General features: G+C 38.3%; 1 protein-coding gene across 4 annotated transcripts in view; it reads right to left on the reverse strand.

Moving 5' to 3' along the window:
- Positions 1-18,939: 18,939 nt before the first annotated feature.
- The window catches only part of LOC109404578 (nucleosome-remodeling factor subunit NURF301), a 45,306-nt gene continuing 43,765 nt past the window's right edge, over positions 18,940-20,480 (reverse strand). For all 4 annotated transcript variants that reach the window (XM_062853178.1, XM_029879064.2, XM_062853179.1 and 1 more), the window contains exon 18: positions 18,940-20,206. In XM_062853178.1, the coding sequence (XP_062709162.1) occupies positions 19,968-20,206 (239 nt within the window). In that variant the 3' untranslated portion in view covers positions 18,940-19,967. The remainder of the gene's footprint in view (positions 20,207-20,480) is intronic.

The following is a 20,480-nucleotide window of genomic DNA, read 5'->3' on the forward strand; positions in this document are numbered from 1 at the left end:
CTAGCTGTAACTTCTCGAAAAGGGTATCAAATATTCTCAAATTGTTATTATAAGTTTATCAACTAGTTGTGTATTAGTGGTACAAATTTGAAAAAGATCGAACCATTCTACACGAAGTTAGAAAGATTCTAGAAAAGGGAAAACTCCGGATTCAACAACCCGAATGTAATGAAATTTTGATCATTTATGACTTATATAATGAGCTATTCAAAACTTTTGACAAAACTTAAAATTCTCTACACAAAAGAAAATTATAACAATTAGAATATTTTTCTAATATAACACCAATTTATCCAAAACTTCATCATCGTTTGAAAATTTAAGATAGTATTTATAGTTTATTTAAATTCCCTGTAATTGACTTGAATCTGCAAATAATAATTTCAAATCAAGTCAAATGTTTTTCAAAGTTCATTATGTGAGTCATAAATGATCAAAATTTCATTGCATTTGGTTCATTGAATCCGGAGTTATAACAGCTCAAAGTTGGCTATAGGATAATTGTAGGGGAGACTGGGGAGACTTGATTCACCTGAAACTTTAAGAGAAAACACAAAACTAGATCCGATTTCCATACAAAATGACAGGTAAACATCTATCGCAAGTTAATACACTACAGAATGCCTTTAAATTATTGTTAAAGTTTTCAGAACTGTGTTTTTATGGAGGCATGTCTTATGATGTATTTTTCAAAAATGGATGACTTTGAGCATATGGTTTATTTAAAGGAAAATTAATTCCAGAGTCTTCCTTTTCATTTTATTTTCGAGTTTTCTTGTATTTTTGATGAATATGGAGTGTTTGAAATTGTAAGATTTCCTTAAATTTTTAAGGATATGCCGTATTTTCAAAATGGGGAGACTCGATCCCCCTTTTCTTGGTTTGTACTAAAGTTATAATTATCGCTATTGAAATACGACTGTATGGTTGAATCTCTCGATTAACGGCTACGCAGTCTTGGGATTTAAAAAAAAACGAGTTGTTTTATTCACCCGACGTTTCGACACGGGGATAGTGTCTTCCTCAGGGGGGAAATAATTACTATCGTTTTTTGTCAATTGTTTTGTCTAACTGTAACTGTCCCTTTTTGTGTCGTTTTTGGTACATGACTTCGGAATCACTTTCAGTTTAACGGTTTTTTGGCAATGGCCAAATTATTTCCCCCCTGAGGAAGACACTATCCCCGTGTCGAAACGTCGGGTGAATAAAACAACTCGTTTTTTTTTAAATCCCAAGACTGCGTAGCCGTTAATCGAGAGGTTATAATTATCTGATACATGTTATCGTTGAATAGGCTAGAATTCCAAGTAAATAGGGGCTTCCGAATAGAATTTTATTTTTCACATGTATAATGTGTGTGAAATCCTCGAGGGATCAAGTCTCCCCATGTCACTGTAGTGTATACTAAGCTGAATTAATTAAAATATGTTAACAACAGCCTTATTTGGATAAATAAGTTTGAAAGTATTTTATTTAAACTATGTGCTGTGAAATTTTGACACGATGTAGTTCAATTTTCACTAAGTTATTGAGATTTTTCGGAATCGCCTAAAAGATTTCTGAAGGACTGAAAACAAACCATCAGCCGTTAAAAAATAATGCAATGTACAATCAAAATCACTTGTAGCCAAAATATAGTCGTTTGTCCAGGAGTAGTTTTGGAAAAAATATGCTAGGAGAAAAATGTTTTTGATTCCGAGCAAATATGGGGGGAACAAGTCTCCCCAGGGATCAAGTCTCCTCAGTCTCCCCTACCCTTTTCTAGAATATTTCTAACTTCGTGTAAAATATCCCGATCTTTTTCAAATTTGTATTACTGATACTCAACTTAGTTGATGAACTTACAGTAAACATTTGAGAATATTTGATAACCTTTTCGAAAAGTTACAGCTAGTTAAACATTTTTTGAAAATTGAAATTTTTTCCTGTCCCAGTTATTTTGAGTATCCCCTGTAACTGGAATTCATGTTTACGTAATTTCCAGTAAAGACTATGTGAGACTATGTTCCACGATCTTTACTAGAAATTTCTTAAATTTTTTTAAGAAGGTGTCAAAGTCAAAATTTTATGTACGGCCACAAATTTCTCAAATAATTGAATTCTTGCTCTAGTTAGAAACTTCTCTAAGGATTTTCTGTAATAATCAAACATACAGAAATAACGACTGCAGGATTACCGGGAGTTTCTCCAGCTCTCCCAGAAGACGCAGACGCAAGAATACATCATGGATGCATAAAACTTTTATGAATTCCCACTAGGACCTGTTCATAAACTTGTCTACGTAGTTTAGGGGGGAGGGGGGGTGGTCTCTGGCCAAAGTCTACGCTCCATACTAATTTTGAAAAATTTTGTATGGATAAAAGTCTACGAGGGGTGAGGGGGGTCTGAGATGGTCAAAAATAGGTCTACGTTAACTACCGAGATAATACAATACTGCTGTTTTAATCTCGTAAAAAATACCGTAAACTGGGGTTTAGTTGATCAGTGGGATGAACCTGATCACTCAATTACCCGCGGATATCGACTTTCAAGGAAGCAACAATTCTAATTTAATCATTCGCAATCCAATAACGTAACATTAATATGAGTTGGTAACTTCCTTGAAACTTGAAAGTCGATATCCTTGGGAAATTAAGTGATCAGGTTCACTCCACTGATCAACTATACCCTAGTTTACGGTACCGAACAAGCAATTCAGAAACAAGTGTAAGATGTTCAAATAGGTATATTTTCCAAATAAATGCCAACATCTTTTGAGGGAGTATAGGGAGTATAGGTACCAGACATTTCATGTTCCTTAATCTTCGGTCAGACATTCCATAAATTATGTTTATACAGATTTTTTTCAGGCAAAAAAAATCTCTAAAATAGAAGGTTTTCCAAGTTTTTAAAAGTAGGGTAGGGCGGGGCAAGATGAGCGAGCACCCTAAGGATCACTTTGAGTTTATTGAAAGTGAACACAATTTTTCAAGGTACCTCTCAGTAGTTCTTTTCTATATCATGTTTTCTCCCACCCATAAACATGGCAGGGTTCAAAATTCACAATAAGGATGATTTATTTGACTAAACAAAAAATATGTTTTATGGTCAGTTCGAACATGCTGCGGGGAAAGACGAGCATCCCTACGGGGCAAGAAGAGCACTCCATTAAAAACCCAATATTTTAACTATTAATTGGCCATACATTGATTGATATAGCAAATCTTGTTTATAGCTATGGTATGTTAGCGTGGTTCAAAAAATCATTTTTGCTCCACACCGCTTATTCGATTCCTAACCAGATTATATGCCTTCTCACAAAATTTGAGCTCATTTGGTTGAAAACTGGGACTGCACAAGCCCGTCAAAGTTTGTATGGGAATTACTATGGGAAAACGATGTTTTTCATTCAATCGACCGTAGCATTTCCACAAGTGCCCTATTGAATTAGTCGACCCTTGGTAATACTAGGCTACTCTATCAGCAACAACTTTGCCGAAGACCGCATTCAAATCGGACGTCTCATTAATTAGTTATCGATTTGTATCCAACTGGGCAAACTTTAACAGTGATCCTCCAGCTTCCCAGCAGGCAACATTGCTGCATATGGCGCCAAAGATAGCACACTGAAATCATGGCTACTATGTTCCACTGCAGAATGCAGTGATGCCCACCGAATAGTTTAACCATCATGAGCAAAGATTTCGATTCTGGATAAAAATCGGTAACTAATTAATGAGGCGTCCGATTTGAATGCGGTCTTCGGCAAAGTTGTAGCTGATAGAGGTGCCTTGGATTACCAAGGGTCGACTAACCCACTAGGGCACTTGGGGAAATGCTACGGTTGATTGAATGAAAAACATCGTTTTCCCATAGTAATTCCCATACAAACTTTGACGGGCTTGTGCAGTCTCAATTTTTAACCAAATGAGCTCAAATTTTGTGAGAAGGCATATAATCTGGTTAGGGATCGAATAAGCGGTGTGGAGCAAAAACGATTTTTTGAACCACGCTAATGGTATGTATCACGTTCCAAAATTATCAGTTTCTTTTTAGATTATTAAAAAAATGCGTTTTTATAATACTTTATACGAAATGACCCGAAAAACGATGAACGATTATTAGGTGGTTTATTTTAAAAAAAATTACACTACCAAATAGTTACAGAGGATACGGAAACCTATGTTTGGCACTATTGAGCGGATTACAATAATTTCAAAATATTTTCTATACTCTCATCAGGGGTGCTCATCTTGCCCCAATATAGAGAAATAACTAAAACTGAATAAATTTTAATGTTTGTTGTTAGAAAATATTTTCTAATATAACTTAAAATGCTTTGTAGTATGCTAGTAATGTTGGCTGATAACAAGAATCATGGTAAAAATTTGATTCTGACGTCAAAACCTTATTTTATTCTGATGATTTCTTATAAGATATTTTTCAATTCGTTCATTATGAAGTATCTTTTTTATCAGGTTTACAAACAGGATGAACTTTATTCTAACGGATTATGATGTTGTTTGGACAAAATTAATCATAAAAGTAGTAAAACGGAGGAGTACTCATCTTGCCCCGGGTGGCCATCTTGTTTCGTCCTACCCTAGTAGACAATCTAATACTTTGACCTCAACAAAACTGTGACATCAATTAAGGGTTTTTTTTTTTGTTATCGTACAAATTGGGCCGAAGGCTTTCAGATTTTCATGAAACTTTTTCCACAGGCAGGATTTTCAGCACTGGGCAGGATTGAGGAAAATACGGGGTCGCCTATTTTTCCGGAAAACTCACTTACTTTGAAAAATCATAACTTAAGAACGAAGTATCGTAGAAACAAAGATTATTTTAGAAGCAAATTTTTCTGAGAAATCAAAAAAAAATATGAACAGGAAAGAGTTAGCATATCATAGCATAGCATAGCCGACCGTACACATCCTGGGGTGGCTGTCGATAGAGACGTTTAATGCGCCAGAAAAGTTGCCTGGGACTTGACAAACCTTTCATTTAACGAACTCTCGACACCTGGCCAGGTCCTTACGATCAGCGGGGATGGGGAGGAAATGTTGATTAGATATCTACTCAGAATATGTCCAAGAACTTGGCCCACTTCATAGATATCTGGAGTTGGAAATTGGATAGGGTTTAATGGGGTGCTTTCCTTGGCGAAAAAGCGCATGAGAAATTGTCATGGTTTAATCATTTACCTGGTTACCGCTGAAAAAGTAAACATAAGCATTAAGCAAGTCGCAAAGATTTCGTAGGTAGTGGAGCTCTAGACCACAGTTATGAGGATTGCCTCCTTCCCGATAAAGATTGGAGACTTATCTATGACTTCTCGACAAGACTGATGCAATCCTCCAACGTTCAGACACACCATTATTAGACTGCTTCGAATTAGTTATCTGCCCAATACGTCCTAGTTTCCACGTCGTCATCTTAATGGCATTTATTTGATGTCGAATTCGTTTATTCCCGACGGTGCACTGCACCGGTGTAGCAATTGACACCGGAAAAACGAACGGTTTCGGTGCAATTTGTTGACAGCTTATGATGGTATTAGTGAGAGCGCGTGAGAGCGTCAATGTTAACAATAAAGGATATCAAAAATAAACATAATCAATGTTTACATAATTTTCGTGATGAACAAAATTATTTTTATTTAGTTTTATTTTTTACTTTATATATCCAAATTAACAATTTTAAAAGTTTTCAGTAATCCACTTGTACATGATAAACTTGTAATGATAAATTTTACTTGAAAATTGTTATCCAATGTTTTAAGACTCCTACATTATTTATCTTCTTAAAATTTTTGTAATATCATAATTTTTCAATTAGAAGCAACTTTTTAGAATTTACCAATTTCCGTTGCCCAATGAAAAAGGATGCTAACATTCAATTGGAAATGATCTACGTGCACAAATTTAACACAAAAAATGTTAAAGCCAGTTCAATAGAAAACGTTTAGCTACAACGTAAAAACGAAAATAAATAAATGCTTTTTAAAACATAACTTTATTGAAACGCAACTCATATTAAAACGCTTTAATCATCCTTTAACGGCATTTGTTTGACTTTCAATGTAATTCAAAAATTCAATATTTGTTGTAAGAAAAAAAAAATAGAATTTACAGTTTTTGAAACTGGTTGTACCTACAAAATGTTACTTCAAAAATATTTCAGTCCAATTTGAAATAACAGATTTTTATTCTATTCTGGGCTTATCAAAACTTTATTATGTCATTTTTTTTCATAAATCATAGATCACCATGCGACAGAAAATTCTGATGAATAAATTCATTAAAAGTAATCCACATATTTGCGATATTCAAAAGAAAATAGTGATGGAAAAAATATACGTTGAATCAACTCTTTGAAATTTCCATGTTAACGATAAATTTTGAAGATTCCTCAGAAGTTGAAAGACGTGATGATCATCGATCAAGTTTAAATGATTTTTAAACGCACAGATTTGCTGTTTGGAAATTAAAACATCTCAAAATAAACGAATATCCAAAAAAACTGTTTACCTGATGCCGAAGAGAAAATCATCATTCCTACCCAAACAAAACCACGATACAAGTTCAACGATATGCATGTATTGGTAAAACTAGCTTTGTACCTGCTACACCGCGCTCAAACTGGGTGTAGCATTTTCTTGCACCGGTGCCAATCGGGTGTCAAAACAGAACAGTACCTGCGAATAAACGAACGGTTTCGGTGCAAGTTTGCTACACCCGGTGGCAAAGCGGTGCAGACGGTGCAAATAAACGAATTCGACATGAGTTAATTGATTTTTCGGTTGAGAATCTGAAATATTAGATAATATTAACCTTGACGTCGATTAAGCTACATATTAGTGATACGTTCGCTACAGTTATATATTTTTACAATATTAATTGTATCATACAATAAATTTACCTGAATCCTGCTGAAATAAAAAGTTGATTAGCAGCAAAATTGAAACAAAAATATTACATAAACATCAAAAAAGTGCATCAAATTTTGATCTTGGAGTATTTGTAAACTACTGCCTAATTACTTTAGGCAGGAAAATTTCAAGATCAAAATTTGATTTGGTAAATCTTACGCCGCAACGCACCATTCTAAGGTGATCTACCCACGTTACGGGAAAAAAATATGAACTGGAAAGAGTTTTCCATAAAATTTTCCACCGTTGAGAAAATTCGTAAAGAAAAGCCGGAAAAACTACCCAACTAACATTTTCAGCGCTATAAGCTTCAGTCATTTCCTTTCTGTTGTGTAACCATCGAATAAAAGCAGTCAACGCTGAATAAAAGGGAAGCTAGTCAAATATAAATCATAAGCTAATACACGACTGCAAAACAAACACCATACAGCTACCAAACTCGGTTTTCAGAAATCCATTGCTTGTCACTGGGGCTGCCTTAACTCCACTCTATTCCAACTCCGGGAGATTTCCCGGAAGATGTGAAAACTTGATCACATCGAATAGGAGTCCCACTAACAAAACAGCTGCTACTATACAGTACAATTCGTTATACTGACGAATCCCCAAACGAGCAGCGCTTTAAAGGCCGTTATGCGATTTCATTACGGCTAGAAGCTGTAATAAAGAAACTGTTGGACGTTGGTTTACCAACACGGCTTGTCGGATATAAACATTATTGTCAAAACAAACTTTAAGCGAGATATATAGCTACTACACAAATTCTTTACAGCTATCCATGTCTGTGCTGTGAAATTATTTGGGTTGCTTTTATTACACTTTAATGCAATGCCGGAAGATGTGCAAATCGAGTAAGAGTCCCAGCCACTCCAACAGCTGCTTTTATACAGTATGTTTTGTAATGTTGCCAAAACACAAAACAGCAGCGCTTCGTAGCCGTTTAAAGAACACTCGTTCAGCTAGAAGCTGTGAAGAAGAATCTGTTGGCGCAACCACACAGCTTGTTCAATGTAAACATTATAATATATTGCGTTTGACGTTTCACAAGCTTTTGCAGCAAGATGAAGTTGGGTAAGGTTTCTTGTGGCACAATTATGAAGCCTTGTCTGGAGTAAAACAAAACGGGCTTTTAGCTTCTATGTTTTTATACATAGCAGTGTGGCAGCGAGGACATCATCGGGACCAGTGGATACGGAAGTGATAATTCCAGTTCTACATGTATTGCGTCACGGTATCCATAACCTAATTATATTTAATCGTTTAATTTGGGGATGCCGTATAACTATTATTTAACAACTGCGAAAAGGCTGAAAAAGCGATGTTATTCAGTTAGTGATTACATAGAAGCCGAGAAAAGAGCTATGAGTTCGTGGCATAGAAGCTGCTCGCACAGCATATACATGTGGATTAAGTTCGCCAGATTCATTGGTATAGGGCTTGCATAGTAGCTTCCGTCCATATGTACAACACAGTAACTCAGCATCAAGCCGTATTGAGGACGCTTTGTTGATGTTTACATTCACAATAAATGTTAGTTGGGTATGCCCGAACTTGTGAAAAATTTTCAAAAAAAAATGTTGAGGAGGTTATTTTATAAGCTTTAATCGCTGAAATTTTTGGAATGCACTTTTTTTCGTTTTTGAGTTATGGCCAATTTTGTGGAAAAGTGTGCAAATGTGCCATATAAGCCTTTTCTTTGGAAAATCATAACTCAAGAACGAAGTATCATAGAAACAAAGTTTTTTTTTTTAGAAAATGAAAGCTAATTTTCTCAGAAATCCAAAAAAATATGAAGTGGAAAAAGTTTTCCACAATTTTTTTCTTTCCTGTGTTATGGCCAATTTTTTGAAAAATGACCATGTAAGCCTATATTATATGGTCATTTTTCACAAAATTGGCCATAATAAAGGAACGAAAAAAGTGCATTCCAAAAATTTCCAATTACATTCTCAAAAATATTGTTTTGAAAATTTTCCGCGAATTCAGGCATAGTTTGTCCAGCTTTTCTTTATGAATTTTCTCAACAGTGGAAAATTTTGTGGAAAACTTTTTCAACTTCATATTTTTTTTTTGGATTCCTGAGAAAATTTGCTTTCATTTTCATTAAAAAACGATGCTTCGTTCTTGACTTATGATTAAAAAAAAGCCTTATATGGCACTTAATGGACATTTTTCAACAAAATTGGCCCCAGATCAAAAACAAAAAAAAAGTGCGTTCCAAAATTTTCAGTGATTAAAGCTTATAAAATAACCTTCCCAAAAATATGTTAGGGTATCGCGCCACTTGGGCGGTGGCTTCTGTATTCGTCTGTTTTCCACTATAACTCAGTCAATTTTGAACCAATTGACTTTAAATATTGTACACGGGTAGATACTATACTTATCTCACCACATTCCAAAAGCTGTGTCAATTGGTTCAAATTCGACTGAGTTATAGTGGAAAACAGACGAATATAGAAGCCACCGCCCAAGTGGCGCGATTCCCTATTGAAAATTTTCCACGAGTTCGGGCATAGTTTTTCCGTCTTTCTCAACTGTGGAAAACTTTTTCCAGTTCATATTTATTTTTTTTTATTTCTGAGAAAATTTGCTTTCATCTTTAAAAAAAAAACTTTGTTTCTACGATGCTTTGTTCTTGAGTCATGATTTTTCAAAGTACCTAAGTAGTATCAGGGGAAAACAACAAATTTCCACCTGAGTTTTCCGGGAAAATAGGCGATCCTGTTCATATATCCATGAGCCCTGCCTGTGGAAAGTTTCATGAAAATCTGAGACTCTTCGGCTAAAACCCGTACAGTAATAAAAAAATCCCCTTAAGTTAAATACTAAAAAAAAAAGAGTTCTTTGCTCATTTTTTCCGTTTCTTACAGCGTTTGATGATACGAATACAATTGTTCGTACAGCTATTTTTTCGTCAAAATCATTTTCCATTAAAATACTCATAATTTGTTATACGTCAATCAAAAAGAAATTTTGACCAATGAATAATTTTATATTGAAGCTCCATTGATTAAATTTTGAACAAGATCGAAAATGTTCTCTGAAAGTTATGAAACTTTTAATAAAATTTGACGGTATATTGAACAAAATTTCTATACAGTAGACGTTCGATAACTGCAACATGTTTACGTTTCACTTAGCGAACAAAAATCCGATAATTGCAACGCCTGACAGTGTCAACAAACCATCAACTGACGTAAAATGAATGTAAACTTCATCCGACTGTTCATTTGGGCTAATGGCGCACCATTCTGACATTTGGCGGTGTGATAACTGCAAATTTTTGCACTTACCGGACTTGCAGTTAAACAGCGTTGCAGTTAAACCATTTGCACCGACCGAACGTCTACTGTCCTCTATATCCAAGTCTATATCTCAAAAATGGCACGATACAGGCTGGGTATGCTGCGCAATTCAGATCCCATTGTGATCCACTAGCCTCTGCCCAGCAACTCTTATCCCTACCTCCACGTGGTATCGGCCGGAAACTATGAGCAACCTTAGGGAAGATCGGGTAACCAATCCCGGTTGAAACTTTGGTCGTAGGCTGACAGGGAAGGGGGGGTTTGCTTCGGCAAACCTGAGCGTCTGCTCTCCAGGAGGAGCGGCTCACAACAGGAGGGGCAGCTGATCTACGTCCGAGTGCCAGGGAAGGCTCTACGCTCAACTGTGCACTATGGTCCTCCGGAAAGTAGGGGGTTGGTGTCAGGCCCTACGAGCCAGCCGTAAAAAACCATTGTAACGGAAAATCAGCAACAGAATAATACGAACCGAGACCAACGGCAACGACCCCAGCGAACAAAAAGGACTTGCGATTGGATACTCGGTACGTGGAACTGCCGATTTCTCAACTTCATTGGGAGCACCCGCATACTCGCTGATCTACTGAAGGACCGCGGGTTCGGCATCGTAGCGATGCAGGAGGTGTGTTGGACAGGATCCATGGTGCGAACGTTTAGAGGTAATCATACCATCTACCAGAGCTGCGGCAACACACGCGAGCTGGGAACAGCTTTCATCGTGATGGGTGATATGCAGAGGCGCGTGATCGGTTAGTGGCCGATCGACAAAAAAATGTGCAGGTTAAGGATCAAGGGCCGATTCTTCAACTTCAGCATAATAAACGTGCCCAGCCCACACTCCGGAAGCACTGATGATGACAAGGACGAATTTAACGCGTAGCTCGAACGCGAGTACGATCGCTGCCCAAGCCACGACGTCAAGATCATCATAGGAGATTAAAAGAAGGAATTCAGACCGACGATTGGCAAGTTCAGCGCCCACCAGTAGACGAACGAAAACGGCCTACGACTCATTGATTTCGCCGCCTCAAAAAATATGGCCATACGTAGCACCTTTTTCCAACACAGCCTCCCTTATCGTTACACCTGGAGATCACCGCAACAGACGGAATCTCGATACGGTACCGGCGACCGCCACGGTACAACATAGAGCGACTGGAACCAACAGAATGTCGCCTCAGCATACGCGCAGAATCTCGTGGCCGCGTTGCCAGGCGAGGGCGAGCTCGATGAGGCCCCTCTAGAGGACTGCTGGAGTTCAGTGAAAGCAGCCATCAACGACGCAGCCGAGAGCACCATCGGGTACGTGGAACGGAATCGACGGAACGAATGGTTCGACGAAGAGTGTAGAACGGTTTTGGAGGAGAAGAACGCAGCGCAGGCGGTAATGCTGCAGCAAGGAACCCGACTGAACGTGGAACGTTACAAGCACGGAAGTTCTACCTGAAGCTCAACGCATCCCGCTACGGCTTCGTCCAGCGAGCCGAAATGTGCAGGGATAACGACGGAGGCCTCTTGACGGACGGACGTGAGGTGATCGAAAGGTGGAAGCAGCACTTCGATCAGCACCTGAATGGCGTGGAGAACGTAGGCACGGGAGACCACGGAAACGGAGGAAACTACGGCACCAGTGCAGCGGAGGACAGAAATGAACCAACTCCCACACTGAGGGAAGTTAAGGATGCCATTCATCAGCTTAAAACTACCAGCAGCTGGTAAGGATGGTATCGCAGCTGAACTCATCAAGATGGGCCAAGAAAAGTTGGCCATCTGTCTGCACCGGCTGATAGTCAGGATCTGGAAAACCGAACAGCTTCCGGAGGAGTGGAAGGAAGAGGTAATCTGCCCATTCACAAAAAAGGCGACCATTTGGGATGTGAGAACTTCAGAACTATCACTATTTTGAATGCTGCCTACAAAGTGCTATCCCAGATCATCTTCCGTCATCTGTCACCCAAAACAAATGAGTTCTTAGGAAGTTATCAAGCTGGCTTCATCGACGGCCGGTCGACAACGGACCAAATATTCACCGTACGACAAATCCTCCAGAAATGCCGTGAATATCAGGTCCCAACGCATCATCTATTCATCGACTTCAAAGCGACATATGACAGTATCGATCGCACTGAGCTATGGAGAATCATATAGACGAAAACGGCTTTCCTGAGAAGCCGACTAGACTGATTAAGCAACGATGGACGGCAAAGCTGCGTAGGGGTTTCGGGTGAACTATCCAGTTCATTCGAATCTCGCCAGGGACTGCGACACGATGATGGACTCTCATGCCTACTCTTCAACATCGCTCTGGAAGGTGTGATGCGACGAGCCTGGGCTCAACAGCCGGGGAACGATTTTCACAAAATCGGGTCAATTTGTGTGCTATGCGAACGACATAGACATTATCGCCAGAACATTTGGAACGGTGGCAGAGCTGTACACCCGCCTGAAACGCGAAGCTGCGAAGGTCGGACTGGTGGTGAATGCCTCAAAAACCAAGGTACATGCTGGTAGGAGGAACCGATCCCGACCGGATTCGTCTGGGTAGTAATGTTACGACAGACAGGGATACCTTCGAGGTGGTGGAGGAATTCGTCTACCTCGGATCCTTACTGACGGCTGACAACAACGTGAGCCGTGGAATTCGGAGGCACATCATCAGCGGAAGTCGGGCCAACTACGGGCTCCGGAAGAAACTGCGGTCGAAAAAGATACACCCACGCACCAAATGGACCATGTACAAAACGCTAATAACACCGGTGGTCCTCTACGGGCACGAGACATGGACCATGCTGGAGGAGGACCTGCAAGCTCTCGGAGTTTTCGAGCGACGCGTGCTAAGGACGATCTTCGGTGGTGAGCAGGAGAACGGTGTGTGGTGGAGAAGGATGAACCACGAGCTCGCTGCACTTTACGGCGAACCCAGCATCCAGAAGGTGGTCAAAACGGAAGGATACGATGGGCAGGGCATGTTGCAAAAATGCCGGACAACAACCCTGCAAAATTGGTGATCGCGACACATTCGGTTGACACAAGAAGGCGTGGAGCGCAGAGAGCACGATGGGCGGATCAGGTGGAACGCGACTTGGCGAGCATTGGGCGTGACCAAGGATGGAGAACGGCAGCCACGAACCGTGTATTATGGAGAATTTTTTTTTTGTCTGTATTATAGGGTGTCCCAGAAAGTATGGGCACAACTTTGCCGCTCTGCCATTTGGGAATGGATGCATAAACAAACTTTATTTTCACACATATCCTGCCTTAATATGTCAACATTAAATGCCAATCATTAAAATTTGCATTTCACACTTCGTTTGAATGCGGTAGAACATTTCCTGAAAGACCTTTCAAATCTTCTGCACAAATTGCTATATTTTTCAATAACATCGCTTAATAAATTGTTTTCTACGCAAGAAATTAAGTTCGATAAAAATTTAAAAAAATATATCCGTGTATTTCTACATGCGTATCTATTATACAACCCTAAGTTTGAATTGAAAACATATACTTTTGAACCTGAAAAATGAACTGAAACACCAAAACCGATATTTTTGAATACCCGTTTTTCTAATAGTTGAAAACAAGCTTTTGAATATGTATCAAAACATGCAGAAAATTACATTTTAATTTCACTATAAGTTCAAGTAATGCTCCAGCTTTATAAAGTGTAGATTGAATTGTTTTTATTCTCGACAAAACATGTTTTAAAACTCGAATGTCTGTGGGCATGTCTAATCCAGAAATAGAAAAGGCAAATTTTTCAGTTTTCTCAAAATTATGATTTATCCGTACGCACAATCAAAACATATTTTTATAAAAAAAATCAATCAACCATCTGAGGAGACATGTTTTTGAATGTATCATGTGAAAAGAATTCGAAAAAAATGTTTCGAATTTGGATATTTGGCAAAACCGTAAAAAAGTAGTTTGTGCAGAAGTTTTGAAAGATGTTTTTCCATTTTAATCATTCTGCATATAGAAACCATTTTTAATGTATAAACTCTTCACAGTTATCAATCAAAATGCTCTGAATAACAATACAAAAATATAAAAATTGTTGTTTGTTAAGAAAATGATTGTATTTTTGCCATACAAAGTTGTGCCCATACTTTCTGGGACACCCTATAACGAGATTTTTAGCCTTAGGCTAGTTCATCTCGGGACCCATATTTTACTTCTCTTCCGAAGGAAGAACCCACATTTTTTGTGAGTATGTCGGGAGTGGGATTCGATCCCAGGTCCTCGGCGTGGTAGTCAATTCACAGAGAAGTCAAGTGTTCTAACCACCACACCAGGTCCGCTCCACTGGAGAAATATTGTTGATTCAATTTTATTTTGAATTTGAAGTAATACTAAATAAATGAATGAAGCGTAACACAGGGCAAGACCCCCTCCCTCCCCTATTAGCGTTACGTAATATTTGAACAAACCCAAATTACTTCTGGTATTTTTTGTCAGTATTAATATTTGCAGTATATCAGGTATGGGGCCGTTCATAAACCACGTAGACTTTTTGGGAGGAAGGGGGGGTCTGGCCAAAGTCTACGCTCCATACAAATTTAAAAATTTGTATGGACGAAAGTCTACGAGGGGGGAGGGGGTTTGGGGTCTGAGATGGACAAAATTTGGTCTACGTGGTTTATGAACAGCCCCTATAATGTGTTACTCACTTGATACTTGATAATTCACAACTCGTAGCGGTGAGTCTAGGCCAAACGGAGCCTTCACTGTTCTCGGTCCTAAGCCGAGAAACAAACGCTTCCAGTCGCCCTGAACGTTTAGATTTCTTATAGGGTAGAAGCTTCAGTTTTGGCCAGTCCGGAGTTTTGGCCATAGTGCGGTATTGAGCCTGTTGCGATCTAAATCGGCGTAAATTTATGTTTTACTTGTAGATCCTAATACAATATGATGATTACAGCTGTGAAAACCACACATTTTGATTAAAAACTGGAAGAAAAAAATATATTTCCTTAAAAAATCTGCTCCCATATATCTATTTTGGCCAGGGTGCTTCTAACTTGGCCACTCCCATAAGAAATACACGTGATTGGCCAAAATAGAAACCAAACTTAAGAATATGGCCAAACTGCGGCAGAGCTTCTATTTCGGCCAGCGCCACTTTTAATACAAAAATCAAGTATTGGCATGATTTCTGCATTTTTCCTTCAAAATATAGATTGAAACCTTTCTTTTGACGCATTGGTTGTTTTCAGAGGATTATTAATTATTTTTATAAAAATGATTTCCCTTAGACTGGCCAAAACCGGTGCCCGCACCCTAGGTCCTCCTCAACTGCAAAAGGCCAACGTGTGCGCAGCCTTCCACGAAGCCGACGGCCTCTTCCTGGTTCTCTGATGAATATAGTTGAGGGGGTTAGAGGCAGAGGGGTGTAAGTGACCGAAAATTCAAAATTGAGTTAAATATCGTACGTGATTCTACGAGATCAGTTTTGCTTGTTGCCAAAGACCCGTAATTTTTTAAAATGTTTGAGCATGTTTAAACATTGATTGAAAATATGACGCTTAACCGTTGAAAAGATTTGCTTGGAGGCAGAGGGATGTAAGTAATTTATTATTTTTACATGAAGTATTGAATCCATTTTTTTATGATTTAATGTACATCTATGATCTCGTTGAATATGGTTTTAATCAAGCCTTATGTCATGGACTCACGACGCACCTGGCGAATGTGTTCTTAAAAATGTTGAAATCGCATTGAACCAGTTGTTCCAATATAACAACATTGTTTCAATCAATTTAAATTCTCAAGTTAATAATGGCAGTGATGGTATTCTACTAATTCCAGTCTTACTGAGAGGAGAAGTAACCTTTTCGTCGTTTGCCCTTCTCATTATCCATTTCTCACTCACGCCGGTATTTGCGAAGTCTAGCTTTTGGAATAAGGTAAAACTTTCACTCGACTGGCTTAGCCGCAAACATCGATAGTAAATTAATTGACTGATATTTTTGCTGAACTTTTTCACACAAAAAAGTGACAATATCACCTTCTTTTCGTTGCCCATCGTGAGTACGAATGACGATAATGTACCAATTAAGATTACAACATTGCATTTTATTCACAATTGTTCAAAAATTTTGGATTTTATGACGATCGTGAAGATCAGAATTAGGTTATCAATTTGATTAGCAAAAATTTGTACAGTTTCACGAATTCAAGCGCTGCTTTGCCAACTATCCGACGTTTCGGCTGTGTTTGGCAGTCTTCTTCTAGGAAAAATTACGTCTATTTCTCCTAAAAGAAGGCTGTCAAACACGGATGAAACGAAGGGCAGTTAACAAATCACCGTTTGAAATCGTGAGACGTCCAAACTCCAAATTTCAGTATATACTCGTTGGAAACCACTGTCAGGGCCGATTTTACATACGCAGTATTACACTAAAAGTGCATCATTACGTCGTATATGGTGTCATTGAGGCTCTGTTTTAGAATCCGTATGATGAATAACTATATTTTAAATCGTATTGTTGGCGAAGGATCAAACATGTATAAGTAGCGCACGCCTATCTATTTAGACATTTAATAATGAGTTTCTGTCTGTCTGTATTACTCTTATAGACTCGGAAATATCTGAAACGATCGGCGTGAACATTAATATGCCAGTTTTTTTTAGCCGGGGAAGATTCTAAACAACTTAACAAATTAACTGGCAAAAGAGGCCCCAATACACATAACGGGGGACTTCTGTATGAAGCTGTATGTCAAAAAACCGCACAGCCGGTTTACTATAATTTTTATCTCTTTTTAATATATCAGATTGAAATGTATTTTTATTTACATTTAAAAATAAAATAAACTTACATTTTTGAAAATACTAAGATGATAAAATTGTAGGTCCTTACTGACGTAACAATGATCCGACAAAATGGTCACAAAGGTTTTATGTTTGTGTATTTCAAAAAATGTTACGCTAGACGCATCACGATAGCGCAGTGTTCGTTCAGGGAGCCTGGGTTATAATGACCTCAACATCCCACTAGGGTTAAATCAAGGGCTTTTTCTTAATTTGTCAATACTTCATCTGATTTTTGAATTCAGAAAAGTAATAATGCTTCCACATCATCATGGTTGCTTGCATTATTAATTTAAAACAAAATTAAACATTTTGGGGACAATTTCATTCATAGTAAGACTTGAGTCTACGTGTAGAGTATATGGCCTATTGAGAACTTGTTTGGTGCCAAAGGGGTGTAAGTCAACAGTTTGGTGGTAAAGGGGTGTAAGTGAAACTAATCCAAAAAATCAAATTTTCCTATCTGCATAACAACAGCGTATATAATGTCTGCTGCCATCTCAGATGGTGGAGTTACTTGATAGTAGAGTGTTCGGGGCGAATCCAAACTTTTTCGAATATTGTTGATTTTTTATAAGATGTCAAAGTTTTCGTTCATTATCTGAAAATCAGGTTTTGGTCACTTACACCCCTCTGCTTCTGACCCCCTCAGTTTTAACTTGTCGTTCCTCCGGCATACTAGCTACGTGCCCAGCCCACCGCAGCATGTCGTGTTTTATTTTCTTCAATCCTGATAACGTCATGGAAACCAAATCGACCACATCTGCATTAACCGAAAAGAGCTTTCTTGATGTGCGGAACAAACGTAACGCCGACATCGCATCCGACCTTCATCTCCTATTTGGCAAGATCATGCTACGCATTACTAGGATTTATCGACGACTGGAAGACACAGCGGTGAAAAGCTTATTCGTCAAAGAGCTGGAGGCAGCGGAAAAGATCAATGGAGCGCCATAAAGATCGCCTTCACCTTTACCGTATAAATCACTCATAGAAAACAGTGGAACGCAGATGACACCTGGAGTGAAGGAACGCCAAAACCGCGATAGAGCAAGCAAAAACACGAGGAGCCACAGCAATAACCCGTCAGCGCTATTCGGTTCTCGAGAAGGAAGTAAAACGCTCAAGTAGACGATACAAAAGAGCGTGGGCAAACTCTCAAGCCGACGACGGGCAAACTCTCAAGCCGCTAATACCGGCGACACACTCGTCTCCTCTACGAATTTCTCTCGTTGCCTTTAGTGGGACTAATATGAATACTAGGGTGCGGCACCGGTTTTGGCCAGTCTAAGGGAAATCGTTTTTATAAAAATAACCAATAATCCTGTGAAAACAACCAATGTGTCAAATGAAAGGTTTCAATCTATATTTTGAAGGAAAAATGCAGAAATCAAGCCAATATGTACTTGATTTTTTGTATTAAAAGTGGCACTGGCCAAAATAGAAGCACTGCCGCAGTTTTGGCCTTATTTTTAAATTTGGTTTCTATTTTAGCCAATCCCGTGTATTTCTAATGGGAGTGGCCAAATTAAAAGTACCCTGGCCAAAATAGATATATGGGAGCTGATTTTTTAAGGAAATATATTTATTCTTCTAGTTTTAATCAAAACATATGGTTTTCACAGCTGTAATGATCATATTGTATTAGAATCTACTAGTAAAAAAATAAATTTACGCCGATTTAGATCGCAACAGGCTCAATATCGCACTATGGCCAAAACTCCGGACTGGCCAAAACTGAAGCTTCTACCCTACGATGTCCGTGAAAGACACTCAGGACAGCTATTGATTGGCCTGGCCCGGCTGACCAGTTGAAACGCTGGTTAGAGCATTTTGGAAACATTTTTCAAATGTCGGCAACATCACCAACTCAGTATACCCAGCATAGGGAAAATTTCGGATTGAATTCACTACACATGTTTCGAAAATAAATGATTTATTCTTGCAAATGTACGCAATAAAAGGTGTATTTTGTGTTGTCTGTGTACAATAATTATAGAGCTCTTAGTACTGCTAGTTCCTTACAGCGAGTGTTTCTCATTTACAACAAGAACACATCGCACGACTGTACGACATTTTCATTCCTACTCTCTTATGTGTCTACTCTTATGAAACTAGGCGTAAATCATCCTAAAGAAGATCTTATGTTACAAAAATATCGCAATATAAGCATGAAACACAAACAAAATCCCTCGCAGCCCTCTCCCCGCGTTCATTGTATAAATTTCGAATGATTTTGAAAAGAGGAAAATTATGTACAGTTGTCGTGTTGTACTTTTTGATAATCGTAAGATTTTGTGTGTATAGAAAATATGTGTGAGAAAAAATATCTTATAAAAAAGTGCACATCTTTAAATAAGTGTTTAGCAACAACTGTTAACGATAGTCAATAAGTGTGATCTACATTATTTACATTTTAGAAGCAAAATCAAATATACATGTAACACTATTCTCCTAAGTAAAAACGTAATATGGGAAGTGACAACAATTTCACTTTATTTATATGGTTCGTTTCAAAATGACGAATGTTTTCAGTTTGTGGAGAAGGCATTTTTAAACTGTACATTGTGTTTTTTTACAGTATCTTATTTACACACCACCATCTCTAAGGTACGGATCAACTGATGATGGTTAGAAATGAATTCATAGCTCAAATTTATTTCACAATAGAATTGCATATGTACAGTTGATATATTCTACCAGCTCTACAAAGAAACACTTATTTGGTTTAATTCTAAAAAAATATTCATCTATGGTGCTATAAATAGAATTTAGGAAGAGAAATAAAAGTGTTAAACTTAGGAAATCTATGCGGTTCGCTATGTATTGCCATGTTGCGTGTGGAATAGATACAAAGGTACAATGATAGATTGAATAAAAAACGGATAAAACTTTATTGTGCTTGCATAGCGCGCTGAATAACCTAGAAGCCTATCGCTGTTGTCCTCTACACCGTCGCTGTGGATGTAGAACTCGTCCCGGCCGACTTCTTTTCCACCAGGTTTTCGCGGAAAAACTTAATCTTCTGTACGAAGAACGACTCTAAACTCTCCGCACACCGGTAGAACTGCGACTCTTTCGGATTGTAGTACCGACAGTTGTCGAAGATTTTGGTCATATCGCCGATAAACTCCGACAGGGTGTGGTACGTTTGATTGTTCACTTTGTTTTCCACTTTTTGGAGATCTGTATTTGAGATTGTTGGGAGTATTACGTAAAAAGTTAATGGAAATACTATCACATAACTTTTTATAGTTTTATCATGGTTAGTGCCAGTTATGTAACAAGTTAAAGAATATTTCGGAACATCTCAATCGGCATAACGCCGTTTGGCATAATGCCATTTTTAATCTCAAAGCCCAAGTAACCATAAACCTAAGCTGTCTATAACCAGCACAGAGAATTTACGCGTTAATTCAGCATTAATTTTACTAGCTATTGCATTCACAAAAGCTTTATA

The sequence above is a fragment of the Aedes albopictus genome, chromosome 2 (assembly GCF_035046485.1).
Source record: "Aedes albopictus strain Foshan chromosome 2, AalbF5, whole genome shotgun sequence".
In the NCBI taxonomy this organism is placed as follows: Eukaryota; Metazoa; Arthropoda; class Insecta; order Diptera; family Culicidae; genus Aedes; species Aedes albopictus.